This window comes from Syngnathoides biaculeatus, chromosome 2 (assembly GCF_019802595.1).
Source record: "Syngnathoides biaculeatus isolate LvHL_M chromosome 2, ASM1980259v1, whole genome shotgun sequence".
Lineage (NCBI taxonomy): Eukaryota > Metazoa > Chordata > Actinopteri > Syngnathiformes > Syngnathidae > Syngnathoides > Syngnathoides biaculeatus.
The window spans coordinates 2,462,371-2,483,932 of NC_084641.1; the positions used below are offsets into that span (position 1 = coordinate 2,462,371).

Consider the following 21,562-nt stretch of genomic DNA (forward strand, 5'->3'; position numbering starts at 1 on the left):
ATTTGAATCCAAGTTCACAGAGATTTTATGAAATAGCAAGAATGTTTCATGGCAATGAGTAATGTCCGTTGCACACCAGCCAACACGGCCAAACATGACAACTAGACGATCACAATTGTGGCTCGAGTGATTGACTGCTGCTGATTACGACTTTATTCTCAAAGTTCAGGACTGACTTTCTGGTTACACTAACTATACTGGATGTGTATATGTATGTGTTTTACCTGATGTGAGGGAAGAGATCAGGGCTGAAGGCATCATATAATTCAATGTTTCCCCTGAGCTTGAGATGGATGAGACCCTCCAGGCCTGTAGGTGGCACTGAGCTCAGTCTGTTTTCAGTAAGGTCCCTGGGAGGAATAAAGAAATGAGGAACTATGCAGTATTTTCCCTGTGGGGCATGAAATATTTATAAACATTGACATTCCATAACAGCAAATTTCTTACACAAGGAAAAATCAAAAATAACTAACTGATAGGCATCACCAGGTGTTACTCACAGTTTGACCAAAGAATGCAAAGAGGAAAAGGCATCTGTGTGAATCCACTGAATCTTGTTCCAACTCAAATCACTGACAGTAAAGTGAACAAAATATAACAGGATTTACATTTAGAATACAGTACTCTCTCTGTGACCAGTAGATGTCACTAAAGGTACATATGAGTACTTTAGATAAAGACACTCATTGACTAAGAAACTTTTTTTGAATTAATTTACCTTACAACATCTATAGACAGGACCAATTCGACCTTTTAAGGGTATTCCATTTATTTGAAAGGCCTGCACAGTGTTGTGTTTCACAATACCATAAATGTTTCTTCCCCTCTATTTTCCAAGTATTCATCTAATGACAGTTTATTGGGATCCTAACGTTCATGATGCATTTCCAAATCAAACATGTAATATCAAAACAGCAACAAGAAAGTTTTTCTTACAGTGCTTTTAAAGAGGCGAGCTCCTTGAAGGTGCTGGACTCTATTCTTGTGATTTGGTTATGCTGAAGCCCTCTGTTGAGAGAAATGCAAGCCATCTAAGGGAACTGTGATTTTGTGAAAATTAGGAGAAATTGTAGTGATCACTCACATTTCTTGTAGCGCAGAGCAGTGGGAAAAGCTTGGCAGATGCTGTATTTGGTTGTATGACACCTCCCTGCAACAACACACAAAAACTATTGATGTCGCTGCTCATTGTTTAACTTTTGTTTATCTGCAGTTTCCCCCCTCTTTTTTTGTATGTATACTTACAACACTCTGAGGTGAGGTAACTGTTCACATAGATCTAGAGGGAGAATTGAGAGACCCGCCTGAGTCAGTGTCCTAAAGTGAGAAAGACAGTCCTCTCATAATTGTTGGAGTGGACACAAGTGACAACCTTTTCCAATAACCCTGACATAGGTACACGAGAACTTTTCCTAAACCTGTCGTTGACAAGCTTAATAAAATCTGAAAAATGTATGCTTGTGCCATTATCCCTGTCAGTGCATGCGTTTCATTCTTTCCTGTTAACAATTTTCTTTTATATCGACAGGTTCTAGAGAGTAATGCTCACTTGTCTCATGTTTAAATTTGTTAGCCTTTGCAATGGTACTGATCTGACCACGGTTTTCTGGTTTGTTAGTCACTGCCCATCTGAGGATAAGCGGCTTGGAAAATGGATGGAAGATTTAGGTGGCACAGTAACGCGACTGGTTTGAGCATCTGCCTCACACTTCTGGGACTGAGGTCCAAATCCTGGCCCTGCCTGACTGCGTGTTCTCCCCATTCCTGCGTGGATTTTCTCCAGGCACTCCGGTTTCCTCCCACATCCTAGAATATGCATTAACTGGTGACTCTAAATTGCCTGAAGGTGTGAGTGTGAGTGCGAATGGTAGTTTGTTTCATTGGGCCTTGAGATTGGGTGACGACCAGTTCAGGGGTGCCCAAAGAAAGCTGGGATAGGCTCCAGCACTCCCACGACCCTTGTGTGGATAAGTGGCTCAGAAAATGGTTGGATGGATGTTTCCATGAAAAATTCATTCAATTAGGGAATTGTGTCAATCACTGCCAACTGTGGGCCTGTGAAGCCCTTTGAGACTCTTGTGATTGTGGGATGTGAAAAATAGATTTGACCCGACACACACTCAGGGTTAGGGTTGAAACCTACGGTGGCTGAGAAGTGCGAAACAATAACAAATTGTGACCGGAGACAAATTCCTCGTGTGTTGTTTCTACACCTGGCCAATAAGGCTGATTCTTACTCTGACACTTTTACATATTAAAAAGCAAATTAATAAATGAAACAAATCTACATTTCAGAAAACAAATGAACAAAACACGAAACAGTTACATTTTACAAAACAAACTCAACTAGACTAGACCATTGCATCAGGCTTCTAGAGAGAGAGGGTGTTGCCAAGAAATAAAAATTGCCATCTCCATAGCTTTGGAAATTCTTTCTAGTCACAGATTTTTACTTTTTCTCCACAGGCACATAGTACAGAGTGTCATCTTTTTCCATCTAAGCCTATCTCTTGCATCTTCCTCTCTAACCCTAACTGCCCTCATGTCCTCCCTCACCACATCCATCAACCTTTTCTTTGGTCTTCCTCTCGCTCTTTTGGCTGGCAGCTCCATCCTCAGCACCCTTCTACCAATATACTCACTCTCTCGCCTCTGAACCATCGAAGTCTGCTCTCTCGAATCTTATCTCCAAAACATCCAACTTTGGCTTTCCTAATCCTATCCAACCTTTTCAAACCAAGCGAGAACCTCAGAATCTTCATTTCTGTTACCTCAAGTTCTGATCGCGGAACACTGCCATACAGTTCAGTCGGGTTCGACGGCGTCGCTCGGTATGTGCCAGCCTTAACCCACTGTAAAACTAACTTTAACCCATCTTAAACTACCTTAACCCCAACTCTAGTCTTAAACCTAACCATAACAAACTGACTTTTTGTATTATTATTGTTATTATTTCATACAAATTTGATACATATAGTATATGGGATGGTCATCTTAGAGCATTTAGGTTAGCCCACGCTCCCCGTGATGTAGGAGCCACTTATGTTGAAGCGGGGGCCCGTCTTGCCAAGAAAGGGCATGGGATTCCTTTTTTTGTCACTTGTAATTTCCCTCTGCTTTTGTTAATTTGACTTGTGTCTTGTACATTTGTGTTCTGAAATGTAAAAGTGTTTCAGGCTTTGTCAGTTTTTCTGAAATGTACATTTGTTTCATGTTTTGTTCTTTTGTTTTCTAAAATGTCAAATTGTTTTAATTACACTTGTATTCTGAAACAAAAGGTCTTTTGCCTTTTTTTAGTTTCTGAAATTCTATTTATATTGTTTTGCACTTCCCAGACACCATAAGAATATATAACATGTATGTCAGAACACAATGTGGACATAGGGTTTTTTTTTTTTTTCGTCATTTGCCAAACCATTAAATTGTATGGTACCTTCTGTCATTTTAATGAGTATCGTATAGCCCGCTAACTATGTGACAAATCAGTGGATGGAACGGTTCCATGCGCAGAATGGAAAATGGTCTAATTTTGTTATCGTATGTCATCATCTGTGAACCAAGAAGTGGTTTTAGTAATGATTTAACCGTGGTGAATGTTCAGTTTTAGTTATCAGATATGTTGAAACATGGTAAAATTGTTATTTTGTGTAACTGTTCAATGTGGGGTGACACTCACAAAACTTCCAGGCTGGTTGTACCTTTCAGGTCAGGAAAGTTTTGAATTATTGTGGCGCCGTTCAGGGAACTGCAGTACAAAAAAAAAAAGGTGTAGTCGGAAAAGTGCTCACTTTCACTCGTGTACATATTTGTTTGTCCACCAGATTGTGTCTAACACCTCATTTTAACCATCACACTCTTCATCCAACATCAATACAGACTGCTTTGGCTGTCTCACTAGACATCATAAATCACACCGTTCAACATGTTGTTACAACAGACTCTTTCTTGCCACATCAGTACACAGCACGGTAATACACTAACACAACATCATTCAGTAGCCCATTACACACGTCCACTCTTGCTGCTTGGGATGTGCAATGATTTAAATGGTGTTTGGGCAAAATCACTGGAACTATTTTCTACTGACTGCATACTTACAGTGTGTGCAACTTTGGTAAGAACTGGAAAGCGGACGTTCCCACAAACTGGATGGGGTTCTCATAAAAATGGCTGCAAAAAGATATACAAATATATTATGGTTGTTCAGATAAAATGTGTTTGACATATTGTCCAAGATGTTGACTTAAGATAACTATTTAGTTGTCAATGTAGCTTTGAGCAAAATCATTAAGCTCACATGGTTTGGAGCTGTGGGTTTCCCGCAAAGGCCCTCTCGGGGATGGCTTTGATATTGTTGTTATGGAAGCCCCTGGAGACCAAAGTCAGTTTGCAATATAGTTAGGCTGTCTATCAGTACGGATCAGATTTTTTTCTGAGGGTGTGACACTGTTTGTGTGAAAGAGGCAAGTCATGTTGCACCTGCCATTGCACAGCTGAAAAACATTTTTGGTTACAAGAGATTTGAACATGAAAACGTATGTTGTGCGTATATGACACGTGTGCGGCATGGAACATCTGCTGAATTCGAGTGAAGATTATGTGAGTGTGTGCGTGCATGTACATATGCGCAGGATGGCGGGGTGGGGGGTGGGGTGGTGGGGGATCTGTGTGCAGCCAGCACCTGCTTTGGGTGAGAGAGATTGTATCCGTGTGCCACATTAAATTTACTTAATGGGATTAGTGGGGATAACGCAGTCACGATTGTCATGTTGGGCAGGTGCAATTTCTTGGGTGGGTGCATGTGCGTGTGTGCATGTGTGTGTGTGTGTGTGTGTGTGTGTGTGTGTGTGTGTGTGTACGCACAGTTCCTCCAGCTTACTCAGTGTCCTGATGGCCACAGGGAACTCGTGGAGATCATTGTAATTTAAATCCCTATAGAAGAAAGATAAACATCAAGTTGTCATGGTTAAATAAAACATTAAAAGCTCATGGCTTACTTGAGTTTTTAGTGCATAGAAATTGTAATTCAAGCATGTACAGTGTAATTCATTCATTCTTACCGCTGATAAACCAAAGACTAAGTCCAAAACCTTTGTGTTCTGATGAATTCCGACTTTCAATAGTCATATCAAATCAATTACTAAAACTGCCTACCATCTGAAGAACATGTCCAGATTGAAGGGTTGCATGTGTCAAGTGGTTTGGATTAAAAAACAGTTTTGATGACCAACTTCATTTCCATCTTTAATGACTTGCTTCTCAAAGCCTCCTGGTGCAAAATAGTTAAGTCCAAAAATCACATCTCCCATTTGCATATTGCACTTTCTCGTAATTTTGTCATAACACCCGCTTTTTTTTCGTGATCATTGAGGGTGCACCATACGTAGCTAGGCAGAGAGTGTGGGAACACTTTTTACAAATTCACCCTCATTAAATGGTTTTGAAGCCACTGCAATTTCATTAGAAATGAGGTTGCTTGCTTTCACAGCAGCATCATTGAAGTCTTTCATGTGTGGACAGGTGGCTGTTTCTTTCATTCACCTTTCTTCTCTGCTGTCCTTGAAAGTTGTAGTATTTATCAGCATGAAGACTCAAATAGTGGCAACAAATGTTATACAGTGTTCTTTGTGCACTGCAACATGCTGTGAACACACCAAACATACAGCTTTCCCATTCACTTCCGTGAATAAATAAGAAGATAACTATTTTTCTTGGAACACACTGCACTCTTGTGTCCACTTTTCTCTTTTTTGACAGATTATTGGGGCAATGAGGGTGCCAAAGCACACGTTAAAAGTACCATAGAAGCCGTAATAAATAGCGCGGGCAGTAGACAGCAGCTCATCCAGACTACTTGCTTGACTCTCACACTCTAAACTGTTATAAACCAAAGAGCCAAAATTCCAAAGTGTTCTGAAAGTTGAGAATTTTACTGTACAAATGTACATCCTTTTGCAATATAAAAGAAATTAAATCCCCCTAGATTATATCAGTCAGTTTAAAGATATGAATTAAGGTTCAAATTCAGCTGGATTTGTTTTTATTCTTTTCCAAAATGTCTTTGTTTTATACTTGTATAAAGCATTATCCCTGTGTTCTCCCAGTGTTTGAGGGGATGTGAAATGTTTGTCAGTGCTCAAATATCCTGTGTGTAATATACTTTGTCTCCTGGACGGCTCACATAATACAAGATGGGGCTCAGGGAGCGTGACTTTGCTCCAGAAGGTCACTTAAATTTTTCATAAGCAATGCTGCTGTGTGTGCCCAACCCTTCATACCGTCACATTCCCCATGTCAATGACACTCGTCTGTCAACCTTCATTTCACCTGTCTTTGCTTATGGTTTCAACACTTTAAACAATAACGACAAAAACATTATTTCTTTTATTTTTTTTCCTCATCTCCATTTTCTTAAAATGTGATGGTTTCTTGAGTTGTGTCAATTGCATATTGCTCACATGCATGTGCGCCCAAACACGCACTCAGAAAAAGGAGTGCACGTAATGTGTTATACTTCAGGAGGTTGCTCAGCAATACAGCATGAATATTGTTTTAATAAGACCTCAATGACTTATGATGGATACATCATACATGATGGATACTTCTCTCAGACTCCATTTCTTTCCCTACTCAAGACAATTCTTTTCTGCAGCATTCATATATCTGTGGGGCCGTGTTCTTGTTTGCAAATGGAATGGAATTCATTGTAGAGAACGTTGACTTCAGCATTTCTCGATGATGACATCCAAAACCGGGGTACTCAACTGATCTCTAAGGAAATTAAACAGCAACCTTTATTCTTAACAGTCCTGTTGTTCAATAGTTGTGTATATGATAAACCTTACAATACACAACACTTTTATGAAATTATACTTTAAATATTTTGTATTATTTGGCACGCTTAGTACTAGGATTTCACAAGAACATTAAAATCTGCTTTAAGTACCTTATAACACCCAAATTTTATTGTAAGGCACGTAATGAAAATAAATTGATGGCTCCTGGCAATTTTATTTGATTGCTGTAAACACTATCATACATATTGGAGGTTGATACTTGCTAATATGGGAATATTTGCAGACATTTTTTGGCCCAAAGATGTATGTCTTTGAATATATGAATAGCGGTGTGAGATACTCACAGAGTCTCCAGACTATGTAAACCGTCAAAACATTTTGTGCCCATGATCTGGATCCGGTTGTTATGGAGATGTCTAGGAAAAGGCCACAACTGTTGTTCAATGAATTTGAAATTCTGGTCTTGCATACAAATTGCAACCACCACCACCTCAACCAACAGAACAAATACATTCTATACTCACAGAACAACAAGTGCTGAGAGGTTGGCAAAAGCATAATCTGGGATATGATTGATCTGGTTGAGTGCCAGGGTCATGGCCTGAAGAGAAGGTAGAGCTTCCAATGCCGTTACTGGGATCTCTGTCAGGGAATTGTCATCAAGCCACAGGTGTCTTAGAGAGGGAACTCCTCGAAAGGCCCCAGCAGGAACTTCAGACAGCAGGTTAGCGTCCAGACGCCTGCGGGGTTAGAAGATAAATCTTGTGGTGGTGTGTTGTGGTATTCAAAATCTTTGGCTTCCAGGGATGTAATTATGAGGATTACACATACTTCATTTTTCTTCTATCTAAAGCATTTATGGTTTCTTCTGTGGAAAAAAAAAAACGTCACAGCCCTGTACAGCAGCTACCTTAAAATATGCTTGTTATTATTCATTCAGTTTTCTGTGAAATTTAAGATGAAGGGAGCGTCAAGATTCTTAAAATCTTCATCGTGACTTCACATTTAATTTGCTGTCACTGTCACATCCTCGCAAGTCTGTGACTGAGACAAAAGCACTGTTTCCGCTCAAATGATTCATTTATTACACTGGGTATGGACTCTTAATCTTTTCAATCTGACTAAGCCTAACAAACGTTTGTCCCCCTCTTGGTGTCCTCAAAACACTGGCCTGAGTGTGACATAAACAGCATGGAAATGTACTAATGGATACACACTGTCCAGGCTGATGGATGGTCCATCGGGGCAGATGTGAGAATCCAAGGCCACATCCTCTTTCTATTCTTCTACTTTTGGCCCTTCACACCTTCATTTATTTATTCATTCATTTATTACACTGGATATGGACTCTTAATCTTTTCAATCTGACTAAGCCTAACAAACGTTTGTCCCCCTCTTGGTGTCCTCAAAACACTGGCATGAGTGTGACATAAACAGCATGGAAATGTACTAATGGATACACACTGTCCAGGCTGATGGATGGTCCATCGCGGCAGATCTGAGAATCAAAGGCCACATCCTCTTTCTATTCTTCTACTTTTTGCCCTTCACACCTAATTTTAATTTCCTCCCCCTCCCTTTGTTCTATTTTAAATCCCATCTTTTTCCATCTAGCTACATCGAAAAACCACTGCAAACATGTCAGCATCACACAGGTTAAGTTATTCTTTAAACTTCCTCATTCGGTCTATCACTATGAATGTCTGAGTCCTGTGCTGCAGTTCCTTCTGTGCCTCGTCACTCCTTCAAGGCTTCGCCGAACAAACATAAACACAAAGTGAAAGTTGAACTTAACCTCTGAACTGCAGGCTTTGTTCCCCAGAGACGTTTTCCATCAGGAGAGGCTATAGAGGCAGATGCTCATCCATGACCCAACCAATGTTTTTGTTGTCTAATTCGTAAGAGAGGGTTTTTTTTCTTATTATTTCCATTTTATTTGTTTTATTTTTGTCCTTAACATTGTACCTATGCATCCTGTGTGGACATTGTTTGTCCTTGACCCAAATCACCAGATGAAAGCTGCGGAAGAACCTTCAACTTTTAGACTGCTCTCCGGGGCAAAATTATTATTGTTCCTTAGAGTAGACCTGCCAGGTCTCCAGAAGGTCTAGTCAGAACTCGGAATGTTTCACAGAAACCAAGAAAGCAACAACTATTTCCTGTCCATTACATCAAAGTCTGAAGTATGATTATGGGAAAGTGGAGAACATTCTCTTACATGATGCAGAAGTTGTGTGGACTTCTCTGTCTGAGTTCTCCAGATGAGCAAATGTGTATTCACTGATGCCTACTGATTAGCATAGTCCAGTAATTATGTTCTTTTACCTGTTTACTGACTGTCTCTGATATACAATGTTCTTCGCAACAGTTTTAGTTCTATGACGACAAGATAATTCTGGTTTGAGATCAAGTGATCATTTTTGAGTTATGAGAGCATCCTGTGCAGTACTGCCACTCTTTCTTTTTACTTAATTAGGTGTTTCATGTCAATGAGAGGCGCCGACAAGCTTTACTTTCCAAAGCCTTTCCAGCTTAATCTTTCTATGCTGGGTTTATCATTACTATAATGATAAGGTACTGCTTCCCTATGCAGGGGCTCTTTGTGTGTGCGTGTGTTTTCTCTTGACTTGAAGCCATCTCTAAGAGGAGTAGTTGTTCAAAGATCACATGTGTACTTGACTTTTTACACACAAGCATCGCACATTGAACGCACATACAGAGAACTGAATTTTGACTCATCAACAAAAGATGTAACCCTTTAGGCACGTATTTAAGGATAAGGAATATGCAGTGTATTTGAGCAGACCTTTAACAGAATGTAAGCAGGTGGACAGTGAGTTGAACCTGCAACCCTCCTTTACTAATCTCCAATGAAGCAAATCGCGTAATGCATTAGAACACATGAATTATTAATGTGGAAAGCAGGCATGTGGGGTTTGTCTGTGGTATGATATTAAGATTGACGGGTAAGGATAATACACAGATGAGCTCCACATGCACACATCCAGGCATACAATGCGACACATGTACATTGACACCACAGATGAGACAATTAAGACACTAAACACTCATTATTAGCAAAGGGATAGCAGTGTGGGTGGTGCAAGAAGAAGAGGGAGGAGTGGAAGAGGAAGAGTTGGGAAATTAATGGAAAATGAGGTTGTTTCACAGCTCATTGGAGATGTTCTCCCTTGCCTCCAGTGTCTGCTGTTTCCCTCATGGCTTCCAGATGCTACCAGGAAGTGCATTTACACAGAATGAGATTCAGACAGCTCTGTACTTGTACTGTACTGTCTTTTAGACTTTAATCTGCAATATGTCACAGGTATGGTATATTCAGTCGCGGTATGCATTGCTGAGGGTTGTGGTCTTTTTTTTTTTTTTGTGTTCCCTGCTGAATGAAATAAGTGTGATGTCTGTGTGTTTGCTATGTGTGAATTGGACTCACAATGAAACCAGATTGGGAAGGTCCCACGGAGTATCATCAGGAAGTCTTTCAAGGTGGTTGTTTTGTAGCATCCTGGGGGGAACGAAAATGACACATTAGTTAAATGAACTAAAGATGAAGAAATGGTGAGGGCACTTGAGGCTTCAAATAATTCCATTTTGATAGGAACATGACACTAACAGCAAAAGGTCAGTGAAGCTAGAGGAAACAATAAGCTCCTTGGGTGGGCTGTTGAGGTTATTCTCAGAAGAAAAGAGAAATGAGAATGTGGGGGGCAAGCAATTGAATACTCAATTTCCCTTCCTGTTCTCTGTTTCTTCTTTTCATTTAAGTTAGCTGAGCTGTAATAAGTCTTCAGACAACCCAGGTCATTGATATTGATTCGTGTATTGTTTTATGAAGAACCCAGAAACGTGAAACCCCAGCAAAGCAGTGGGGTACTGAAGTTTCATGGATGCACTACCTTTATTGAATTGATTAATAATGAAGAACGTAGGTTTTAATTTTGTGTGTGTGTGTGTGGGGGGGGGGGTTCTTTTTTTGGCTCAATTGTGAAGTGTATTGGAATGTATTGTTAGTCCTGTATGGTTTGAACATTTTTCATCTGGTACTATTGTACTGTGTATTGTCTGCGAGTTGTGTGTGAGTGTATGCGTATCTATGTGCATTTGTGTGATTGAGCCCATCAACAGCAACCTTGCAATTGCCTTACACAAGGTCAGCCATCCATTTTACTGACTTACAGTCCAATAAAGTTTATGAACTGAGGAAGGAAACCAACAGCTGAACTACTCTGAGGTCAAGGAGAACATCCAAAGTTGGCTTGCACTCATGCATGAATACTTTGTTCCTTTCTGATGGATTGAAATATAATTAAATTCTTCTCAGGGTGTCCACAGATCCTTAAAAATGACTGTCCTTAAATCTGACATTCAAAGAGCCTCACAAACAAATGTGTTCAACAGCTGACAAGAAGAATTTAAGAAAGTTTCATTGAGTTGTTAATACAATACAGTACATAAGATAGAGTTTTATAGCTTGAAGTAATAAAAGCTGCCACCTGCAATCCTTGAAAAAAAATCTCATATTTAATACATTTAATACAAGTAAACTGTTATATGAACATTTAGTTGATGAGATATCTTGGGTTTCATCCAAGTGTCCTTAAAAAGTATCACATTTTGTTTCCTTAAACCCGCAAATGCCCTTGTATTCTGGATCATAATGCTGAATTAGATGACCAGGCTCAAGAAACCGCTTAATAGCCTTGTCTAGCACCCAATAGAAATGTGGCCACATTTCATTAGCTTTTAGATGCCCCAACACACAGCATTGAATCGATTGCACCTGGACTGTTTGAAATGAATGAGAATATTCACATAGTACGTGAATGAGAATATTCACGGGCACATCGATATATATATTTTATGGCTCCTGTGCATGTTTTTGTAATTTACTGCTGTAGTATTTGTGGCAAGCATAAAAGTAGTTTGGCAGTGACTTCTCTGTCACTTGCAATCATGTTGGGTGGCATTACTAGGAGGTCCTTACAGTACACCTTTAAATGTGGCTGAGTGGGATTTACAGGAATAAAGGCGTTAATTCAGTCATGACGCGGAAGTTAACAATAGATTGACTTCTATACTATTCAAGATCACATTCCGACTCAAAATTCTTGATACACCAGCATGGCCTAAATGCTGAAAGCATGAAATTGGTTTGAAAAGGACAAAGAAATGACTAAGGCGATGCAGACCCTTGAAAAGTGTGGGCTGATATAATTTAGTCGAGGGTGTCTAACGTATGGGTCACGGGCCGGATCGGGCCCACAAACCGGTTTAACCCGGCCCTTGAGGTGATTTTGTAAAGTATAAAACGATGGCATGGATATGGACACAAAAAAGAACTGCAGTTTTTCAATAAAAGCAACCACTGTTCTGAATGTGTCCACCAGATGTAATAACAATTGTGTTTAGCAAGCAAACTGTTTATACCCGGGCAGAGTAAGTATCTCAAAGCGCAATCTGGATGGACTGTATTGTGTGCTGCCAGCGCTTTTTATTACAGCTTCCATGGTATGGTACATCAGTGACGCTAAGGCTAGTTACCTCTTTACTATTGAAATCGCACTGGCTTCAAAACCACTTAATGAGAGTGAATTTGTAAAAACTTGTATGATGAAGGCCAGCGGAGATTGTGTGCCCTGAAAGCCCAACGAGAATAATTTCACTGCAGTAGTCATAGTGCTGTCTGCCTGGCTACAGATGGTGCACCTTCAATAATCGCAAATAAAAAAGCAGGTGTTGTGGCAAAGTTACAAGAGGGTGCAATCTGCAAATAGAGGATGTGATTTTGGGACTTTTCACTGTATTTTGGTCCTGGAAGCTTTGTGTTGCAGGTCATTAAAATGGGTAACATCATCAAGGTGATCATCAAAACTGTTAATTTAATCCAATCCAGAAGCATGAAGAACCGTCAGTTTGACAATTTGAGAGAAAGACCACATCAATGGCCTGCCATACCACACTGAGGTAAAGTCATTCATCCAACGTGCTGTGCTGAGGCATTTCTTTGATTTATGAGAAGCAATTGGACAGTTCATGGAAAAAAAGTGCGAACAGGTGTGAGAATTTCATTCCACAGAATGGATGCAAGACCTTGCATTACTGGTGGATTTTACCGGGGACCTGAATAACTTGAAGAAAAAGCTATGAGCGTATATGCCTTTGCACTCGTTTAGGGAACACGATTGTGTTATTTTTACATGTATTTCTGCCTGAGAAATGACACCCTGATATAGGTCTGTGTTCTGTGATATACTTGTGCAAACAATTGAGGCATTATGTGTTTGTGTGTTCTTTTTCCTCGCAATTAAAATAGGTTTGAAATGTTTTAGCATTAATAGAGATGTGCTTGTATTATTTTGGAATGTATTAAAACAAAGATCACAATCGTTAAGTTTTTTTTAAAAGCTATAAAGTATATAACTTGGTACATAAAGGCTATGATTTACCATTTGGTAATAGAGTTCCCTCCATGTGGCCCCTGAGCTAGAATGAGTTTGACACCCTGCCTTAGCTCATTCTCAAAGATTCACCTGGCACCAAATAAAATTGTGGCCACATTTGATTAGCTTTTCCTGTAGTAATTCTGGCTGCACTATATGTGTTTTTTATAGCTGCTGTACGTGTTTTTCTAATTTACTACTCGTGACTACTTTGTGGCTTGTATAAAAACAGTTGGATCCAGCTTGTCTGTCACTTGCTGGAGTCATGGTGGGTGGTATGACGTGTAGGTCCTTACGGTATACCTGTCAAGGTGTATGAATGGGATTAAAAGAAGTGAAGGAATTAATTCAGTCATAGCAGAGCAGTTAGTGGTGCACTTGACTGTGTACAAGAGAGAGAACAACTCCACCCGAAGTTCTTGATAAAACCAGTCACCAGCATGGTAACAAGACCAAAGCCATCAAAGTGGTTTGGAAGGAAGGTAGAGATTACTCACAAAACTTTAAGGTTGTGGAGACCCTGGAGACCATGGCCAGAAATATACCTCATCTGATTTCCAGAGAGTCGCCTAGAGGCCAAAGAAGAGGTCAGAAAAAGAGACAAAAATTAAGTACAAGCATATACGGTACATAAATGTTTACAAGTCTCATAAGAAAAGTGTTGCCTTTTGCTTCATTCTATATTTTTGGCTAAAGGGATCAAGTGGTGCCATGACTTCATCTCCATGCTTTGGGGTGAATGTTGAGGTTGTATGCAAATAATATTCCATTCCCTTCAATGTGGTTGCTATTGGCCCCAAATGCACCCTGAAACCTTAAGCAATCAGAGGGAATTCTGATGAGCAATGTCTGATTTGAATAAGACTCAGCTCGGCAAGTACCGAAACTAAATACTGTATTTGATTGTCTTCCCGTGCATATGTTTACATCGTATGTGTGTATATGCGTGTGTGTAGGATAAGGTATATCCTTTTTATATGCACATGTGTGTTTAGTGTGACAGCTTGTGCAAGTTTCCATGTCCTTTACGTAACTGGGCTCATTCTCAGGAGCCTTGAGGATATTAAGGGAGAAAAACCACACACATTCATACAAGCAATCCAATCAGCTTGTTTATCAAACACGGCACCTAATGGTCATTTGTGAGTGTGTATAAGATGTCCAAATAAATAGCATTGAGTCCAGCAGTGTAATTCTCAAGGTCAGAAGCTGGAAGCTCAGTTTAAACACAGATTCGCACTTCATTGCTTCAGACCACCCACTTTTGTTAAACACGCACCCACACATTACATGTTACACGCGGGCATCATCTTCCTCACACTCTTGTTCTTCAGTCCGACAGACTTATGTCTCAGTCCAAATCTAGTCGCATGCTGATAGAATGCTGGCTGCCCTTCCAAACCGCCATCACTACTATCACCCAGATGGTAGCAGACAAGGGCTGTTAGCAAACCCGCTCTGACATTTGATATTCATGTCACCGTGTCTGCACTAGTGAACCACTCATTCTCACGTGTACCTGCCAATTCTCACACTTGAAGGGTGTGTTTATCAACACAAATACAGACACAAGCCACATGCAGCTTTGAGAGTACAAAATTGATTATTTACCGAGCCATTTTGGTGCCATTTGGTCATATGGCTTAAACCACAGTAGAAAATTTGAAAAAAAAAAAAAATAGATAAACTTTATTTATTTTTTGCAGCTTTTAGAGTCCTTGATGTGTACCCAATTGCTTATTGTGAAATTACTGTAATTATATAAACTTTTTATGTTGTATTTCATTCATAGAGAGTGTATAACCCCTTTAGTTGTTTTAGCTATTGCTCAAGATGGCCACAGTGACCATTTGAATTTGTACTTTAACAGGAGCAACTGTTTCTGTAGACCTTCTCAAGGCCCCATAAAATAGATTCAAACCGTTTTCTACATAGGCCCTCAAGCGTCCTGTTAAAAGTAAGTGATCAGCTGCAGATGCATTGCAAATATCCAGTAGGTTGCATTCAAGGGGAAATTAAGAACTGTCTGTGTAGTGGAGGTTGAGTGATTGTTTGTGTCAGTCTTTTACAGATTCGGGACGCTCGCAGTTACAGCCATGCTAGGTATGATGTGCAAGTCTCTCAGCCAACCAGCCTTTCCCTATTAGCTGCAACGCTCGTGCCAAAATTACATTACAGCGGAACAGTGCGTTCATTGGATACTACATTTGGTAAATGGATAATTATATCAAAAGTAAAGACGGATAGTGAAAATGTTTTGATGGTCTTGGTCGACATCAGCAAAACACCCTTAATTCTGTTGACACCGTTTCCATTACTTCAGTCTGTATATATATGCTGTACGTGCATACATATGGGCAAATGTTCTGCGCTTGAGCTTTCATGATCATTCCAAATCAATCTTATTCCAATGAAAAATGTCTTGCTCTTGTCAAAGCTTTGCCCCAGCTGTTTTTTCTTTTCTTTTAATTTGATTTCAGCATGGTTGTTGGCCCTTGAGCTGCATAGATAAAAACTCAGTGCTTAACCCGTGTGAAGTGATTCTCTTGCCTGCCGCACACTGCGCAATGCGGTCAAACCCGATGTTACTGGACCATTGCATAGAAATGAGGTCCCCCCCCATGCCCCATCCACATACATTGAGAGATTGGGAATATGGACGCCCTGTGTATACACTATATGGTACTTTACCATATTTATCAATCCATAAAAACATAGATGAAAAGTTATGATTTTGGTTGCTAAAGAGAGTAGACATGGGCGAAAATAAAAGCAGGATTTTAAGGGCGTGTCATTAACTCCATTCCTTTGAAAGTACCCTGCAAGGTACGTACCACTCACATACATTTTAGTCACAGGCTTCGCATTTTCCTTCATTGGCCGATTACACATTATGAATATAGTTATTGGTGTAAAATATATGATGCTTTATATAGTCTGTTTATATAATTTCAGACGGTGCATCGACAATTCAGTGTCTTGGTCGCTCAAAAACCCCCATAAATGTTTTTCTGTGTGTGTGTGTGTTTGTGTGTGTGTAAATGGAAGCTTATGTGCATTTGGATTGGCTATAATTTGTGACATTGCAACGGTGTGGGCCTATGATCCAAATGTTTAGCCGCAGTAAAAACAGTGGCAGACTTATCGGCCACTCATGAAGACTGTTGCCAAACCACACAGCCGACGCAACAGTTCAGTCGGGTTCCGCTGCCTTGCCTGGTGTATGGCATGCAAGCAAAGAGAGCACTCTAGCATTACCGTATTGTGAATATCATCACATCCATTTACCTCGATTTAATAAGCACTAACCAAAAGGCAAATTTTATATATTTTTTTGCGTTGAATAGTCTCATAATGCAGCAGAGCTAAAATGATGGTTGTGCTTGGTTTGCAGTCTGTTTACAAGTGCACAAGCACACAAAGACCTTTTTACACCCTTTATCCATCAACGGAAATTGGATCTCTGCCTCTGTTTAGAGGTCCAGTCTCAGGGTCAACCACTTAACCTGGCATTAACTTCTGGAATTATTGGAGAAAAATTAAACTGTCAGGGGAAAATTTATGCAATAACAAATGTAAACAGAGGAATCACGATATTGGCATCAGTAAAAGGAAAAATACAACTGATCTAGATAGCTCCCTTTGTGTAAAACTGGAGGACTAAGTACCCAAATAATACAATCTCATAACCTCCATGTTGTCCTGTGGTGGAGTTACAATTTTTTTGGTTTGTGTTAACGTTTGCATTTTGTTTGCATTTTGATTAAGTAAAAGCCTTATCCATCCTGTACGCTCCAAACTTTGATCGATGAGTGACTAGAAAATAAACTCAGTTCCAATACCTCATAAACGAAACCCTTCTATCAAAATCAATTTTTTTTTCTCCTGTTTTAGGAACAGATCAAAATGAGTCTGCGACCTTGTTCAAGTCTGAGATCCATGCATTTTGTCGATTAAATGCAAAAGATAATGAACAGCATGAGGCTTAAAAAACGACAAGCTCAGATTTCTGTTTGTGACATAGGTAAGTGTTTATTCAAGTACCCACCGTCTTCATGGTCGGTATGTGCTCACTCATCTCAGAAAAAGTGGCTGAGTGATCACGCAGCTGCATCATGTGCAAAGCTTTGCATCACTTGCCAAACTCAGACAAGTACAGGAATAAATTCAAATTATCATTGAAATAATTCCCGAGCATTCAGAACCTGAATTGTGCAGTTTTTATGCACAGTTGGTGCAAGGTGACTTTGTTAACATGAGCTTTCACGGACTTCTGGAAGTGCATTTCTGGGTCTGGGACGAGCGGCCCAGGTGGGCACTTGCATCCAAGCCGTGGAAATACATAATATTTACAAAATGTACGTGTTGTGGTTTACAACAACTCTTAAAATTGATAATGTTGAATGTACAGTATTTATGGATTAAACACCAACCCTTGGATTCACTGTCGCTGCAAGCTGTTTATCTTGAAGTGAATAAATGACACCTGCGTCTATAAAAAATGAAAATAAAATAATAATAATAATAACAATAATAATAATGTATGCTACTTACACTATGCTGCACTTCTCAAGGCACCCAAAGCAAAGTTTCCAATTGCACCTGATTCATTCAACCCACAGTTAAATCCCAGTAGTGTTAAGATACTTGGGTAGCCTCAGCTCCAACATGTACCACACCGTCTATATATAATATATAAATAATATCATACTCTTTTATTTCACCTATGTCTCCTCTGTGGGATTGTGAGTCACAGGCCGACAATCCAACGCTTGGTGAATTCTGCTTCATGACGAGAGTAAGACCCAACGTTGAATGATTCGAACGTGAGGTCGCAATAAATACTTGTCCGCCACAAGTCAAAGTCATCCTGTTATTACCTATTGTTTTTTATATTGACATTGAGATGATGAGCAAGCCAATCAGAGCAAAGCTTATTGACACGTCGCTTATTGACGAATCCAGCCATATCAACTGCCAGCCAGATGAATAGGACCAACTAGAACATCTTGAAAAAGGATATTTTGGGCAATTCAAAGCCAAATTATATTACAAACACAGTAAAATAGCATCAAAGTTTATCGGGGGGAACAAATATTTAATATATGTAATGGGAGGTTTAGAGATACAAATGTAAAGGTTGATTTTTTTTTTTTAAATGTTCTTTAGTGGAAAGTGGAAAAATGATTTTTAATAAGTTTCACCATGAACCACACCCTCTTAATAGGTAATGTAATAAGAGTGGAAAACTATTTTTAAATGAGGAGATAACATTTGAAGTTGAAGCGAAACATTTTGTAGATTCCTGTGTCCATTAAGTGAGGTTCAGCATTGCTTCAATTCCATCAATCTGTAGACAGGCAATTTTAATAATTTTGTTTGACTGACTGTTCTTTGCAGGTATTTAAAATGAAATGATCATACATTCATTTCATAAAACAGCTCTGAATGATCTCCAAATGAGAGGAATTAGAGGATTAGTCAGACCCTAAATAATGAGAATTTGAGGTAGGGCAGCTAAGACGAAGATTAAAACCACGGAGCATCAAAGAGATTTGCAGCATGCAGTTTGTTAAATGCAGTACTTGAATCACCTCTGTTTAATGTATTTTTTTTTAAATAAGATGCATGCAAATTTATACCAGAGAGGTAACAATATTGACCGAAATGAGAGGCAAACCAATTGTTAACAAGGATCTGCTGTATGTGGGGTAAAATATTTTATTTGCACTCCTACCACGCTGATCTCTTTTATGTGGAGAACATATAAATGTGAGGAAAGTATCTGAAGAAGTAACACTGACTTGCAATGGCCTAGAGTGAAATGGAGATGAAATGCACAACATGAATTTGAATGGAGGTGTATCTATGGAGGGGGGGCAGGGATTTAAAGGCAAACATCAAACAATGTATCTCTCTGCCAGTCACAACATGCCCAGTTGTGCCCTCTTCTGGCGTTTCCAGCAAATAAGATGCACGAACACCAGACTCTCTGTCTCACATCTTGTCCAGATTTGCTTATTTTTATTTGTTTTAGATATTCTAAAAGCATTTTTTTAACTTCCACTTTTCCAAGAGTGAAAATATGTTCTCCGCAAAGTGATTTTTTTTTCCCCCTCCGGGTTTCCTCCCACATGCCAAAAACATTCATTATTTGTCGACTCTAAATTGCCCTTAGGTGTGATCGTGAGTGTGAATGCTCGTTTGTTTCTATGCGCCCTGCGATTGGCTGGCAAACAGTTCAGAAGATAGCTGCGATAGGATGAAACACTCCCGTGACCCTTGTGAGGATTAGCAGCTCGATAAAGGATGAATGGATTTATCTCATTGTATTTGTGTTTTGTGGATGTGTTAGGCGGCGGTGGGACTGCACTTTCACATCTATCTGCATGTTATTGGGGGAGGTGAGCCTGGGGGCCGGTGGTGTTGGGAGCGGACCAGTGCTGTAGTTCTTGCCATCACCATAAATGGAACTACTACTGCTGCTTGTTGTCCTGAGGTAAAAATATAGACCAGTTTGAATCAGTAATAGTCATCTGGTGTTTTGCATCGACCATATTTGAATTAATTTGGGTTTGTAAGTGGTTAAACATACTTCTCAAGGTAAATTTCCTACAGATGTGCATACGCACCGTTTGATAGGGCTGATTATTTTATGGCATGCACAATTTTCAGTTTTTGTGCATACATACATTTTTATTTGGGAATCTTACACACACTTTGTTAAGGGAGGCACCTGGCCCATCTGTCTGTTCCACAAATCAAATGGGGCCCCTGGAGCACACAAGTTGGACACAATACACTAGGTCTAGTCTAGTTTTTATTCTTTTTTTTTTCTTTTTTCTTTTACTCCTATCAAGATTGTGTCAATTCATAAAAAAGTAGTGAAGAAGCTATAAAAATTATGTTGTTTTTTTTTATAACGAAGCAGATTTTGGTCAAGACTAATGTTTGCCAGTTTTATGACAAAGAAACTCTTTGTCAGCCAACAAATGACACGGAAAATATTTTTTTAATTCAGTGCGTAAACTTTAAGGTTTCGCCTCATTTAATTGAGAACAGGGCCGTTGTTTTTCAGTTGATGAGTGATTTAAAGTCAACAAAATCATAATCCAGCCGCTAAACTTGCACTTTCATCGTTAGCCCGTGTTTAACAGGTTGCAGCTGCAAACGTTTCAATAAACAAAACGGAAAAAAATTGGACTTCTTACACTCAGTAGACACACATCACAACTATATAACCCTATACATAACACACAATAACCACATTTTTTTTGTTACTGCTTTACCATTTTACATTTCACCTCAGTGCATACTTTATGCCAGAGAAGAACATCATTTACTGTCCAAATGTGCCATTTACTAAAGGACAGCAGTTTGCCTAGTTCATTAAATTGTGTTTGTTTGTGTTATGGCGATAAGAGTTCTCATGTTGTTCAACTAATGGGAAAGTGTGGTCTGTCTCCAATAAAAGTATTTGAAATGATGAATGTCTCGGTGGCTATAGCAAAACATTTCTAATGATGCTTGAGTAGCTGTTGTTTTCTCTACTAAGACTCATGCCTGCATGTGTGTTGCACAGCTGGCAAGACAGACAAGAAAGCATGGGATTTTTGTGGCACACTCAGAACCTGCTTAACGCTATGAGCACCAAATATTCACTCTAAGTGAATATTAGGTTCCTTTGAGCAGTCATTCCAGGGTGCAATAGGTTTTGCTTCAGGCAGTTTCTAAGGAGACATAAGAGGCAGGCCACAGTCATCAATCGCTGTCACTGAGGGGAGCACAGATCAGCCGCTCTGGCTATGACTTCCTTGTCATTTATGAGTTGTGACTATAGAAAGTTGTTAACTAAATATGAGCTGATGCATTCCATACTCACAGTTCTGTTAACAGGTGCAGTCGGTGGAAGACTCTTGGCTGGATCTCGCTGATGTTATTCATGCTTAGATCCCTGAAGAGAGGAGAGGGTAACAAAAGAATGAAAGTATCAATCAATGTGCAGGCTTTCTTATCAGTGGTCTTTGAAGATTGTCTGGCCATGTAAATTACACGTGGAGGAGCCGTATTTCATATGGTGATCAGTCATCCATAGTAGGGAGTAAAACAGAGAAGAGGTTCGATAGAGGTTAAAGGAGGAGGAGGAAGAGAGGGAAATAAAGGAGCATTTCCCCAGTGAATCTTTGTTGGGCAGCTAATTTCCTCCTCTTCCCAATGACTCTTTCTCTTTTCCAGATGTCTCCTTCTAACTTTCCTCTGATCTGACCCCACGGTTTCCTATCATACCTAGCTTTGTTCCACCCCCCCCCA

General features: G+C 39.6%; 1 protein-coding gene across 3 annotated transcripts in view; it reads right to left on the bottom strand.

The window, feature by feature from the left end:
- LOC133496776 (leucine-rich repeat-containing G-protein coupled receptor 6) overlaps positions 1-21,562 on the bottom strand; it is a 40,609-nt gene that overhangs the window by 5,712 nt on the left and 13,335 nt on the right. For 2 of the 3 annotated variants that reach the window (XM_061812758.1, XM_061812768.1), the window contains 14 exons: positions 21,135-21,206; positions 13,750-13,821; positions 10,246-10,317; positions 7,322-7,537; positions 7,142-7,213; positions 4,864-4,932; positions 4,298-4,369; positions 4,099-4,170; positions 3,677-3,745; positions 1,246-1,317; positions 1,085-1,150; positions 937-1,008; positions 501-572; positions 225-350 (listed from right to left, as the gene is read on the bottom strand). In XM_061812758.1, the coding sequence (XP_061668742.1) occupies positions 225-350; positions 501-572; positions 937-1,008; positions 1,085-1,150; positions 1,246-1,317; positions 3,677-3,745; positions 4,099-4,170; positions 4,298-4,369; positions 4,864-4,932; positions 7,142-7,213; positions 7,322-7,537; positions 10,246-10,317; positions 13,750-13,821; positions 21,135-21,206 (1,194 nt within the window). The remainder of the gene's footprint in view (positions 1-224; positions 351-500; positions 573-936; positions 1,009-1,084; positions 1,151-1,245; positions 1,318-3,676; positions 3,746-4,098; positions 4,171-4,297; positions 4,370-4,863; positions 4,933-7,141; positions 7,214-7,321; positions 7,538-10,245; positions 10,318-13,749; positions 13,822-21,134; positions 21,207-21,562) is intronic. The other variant, XM_061812775.1, reaches the window with a different exon arrangement.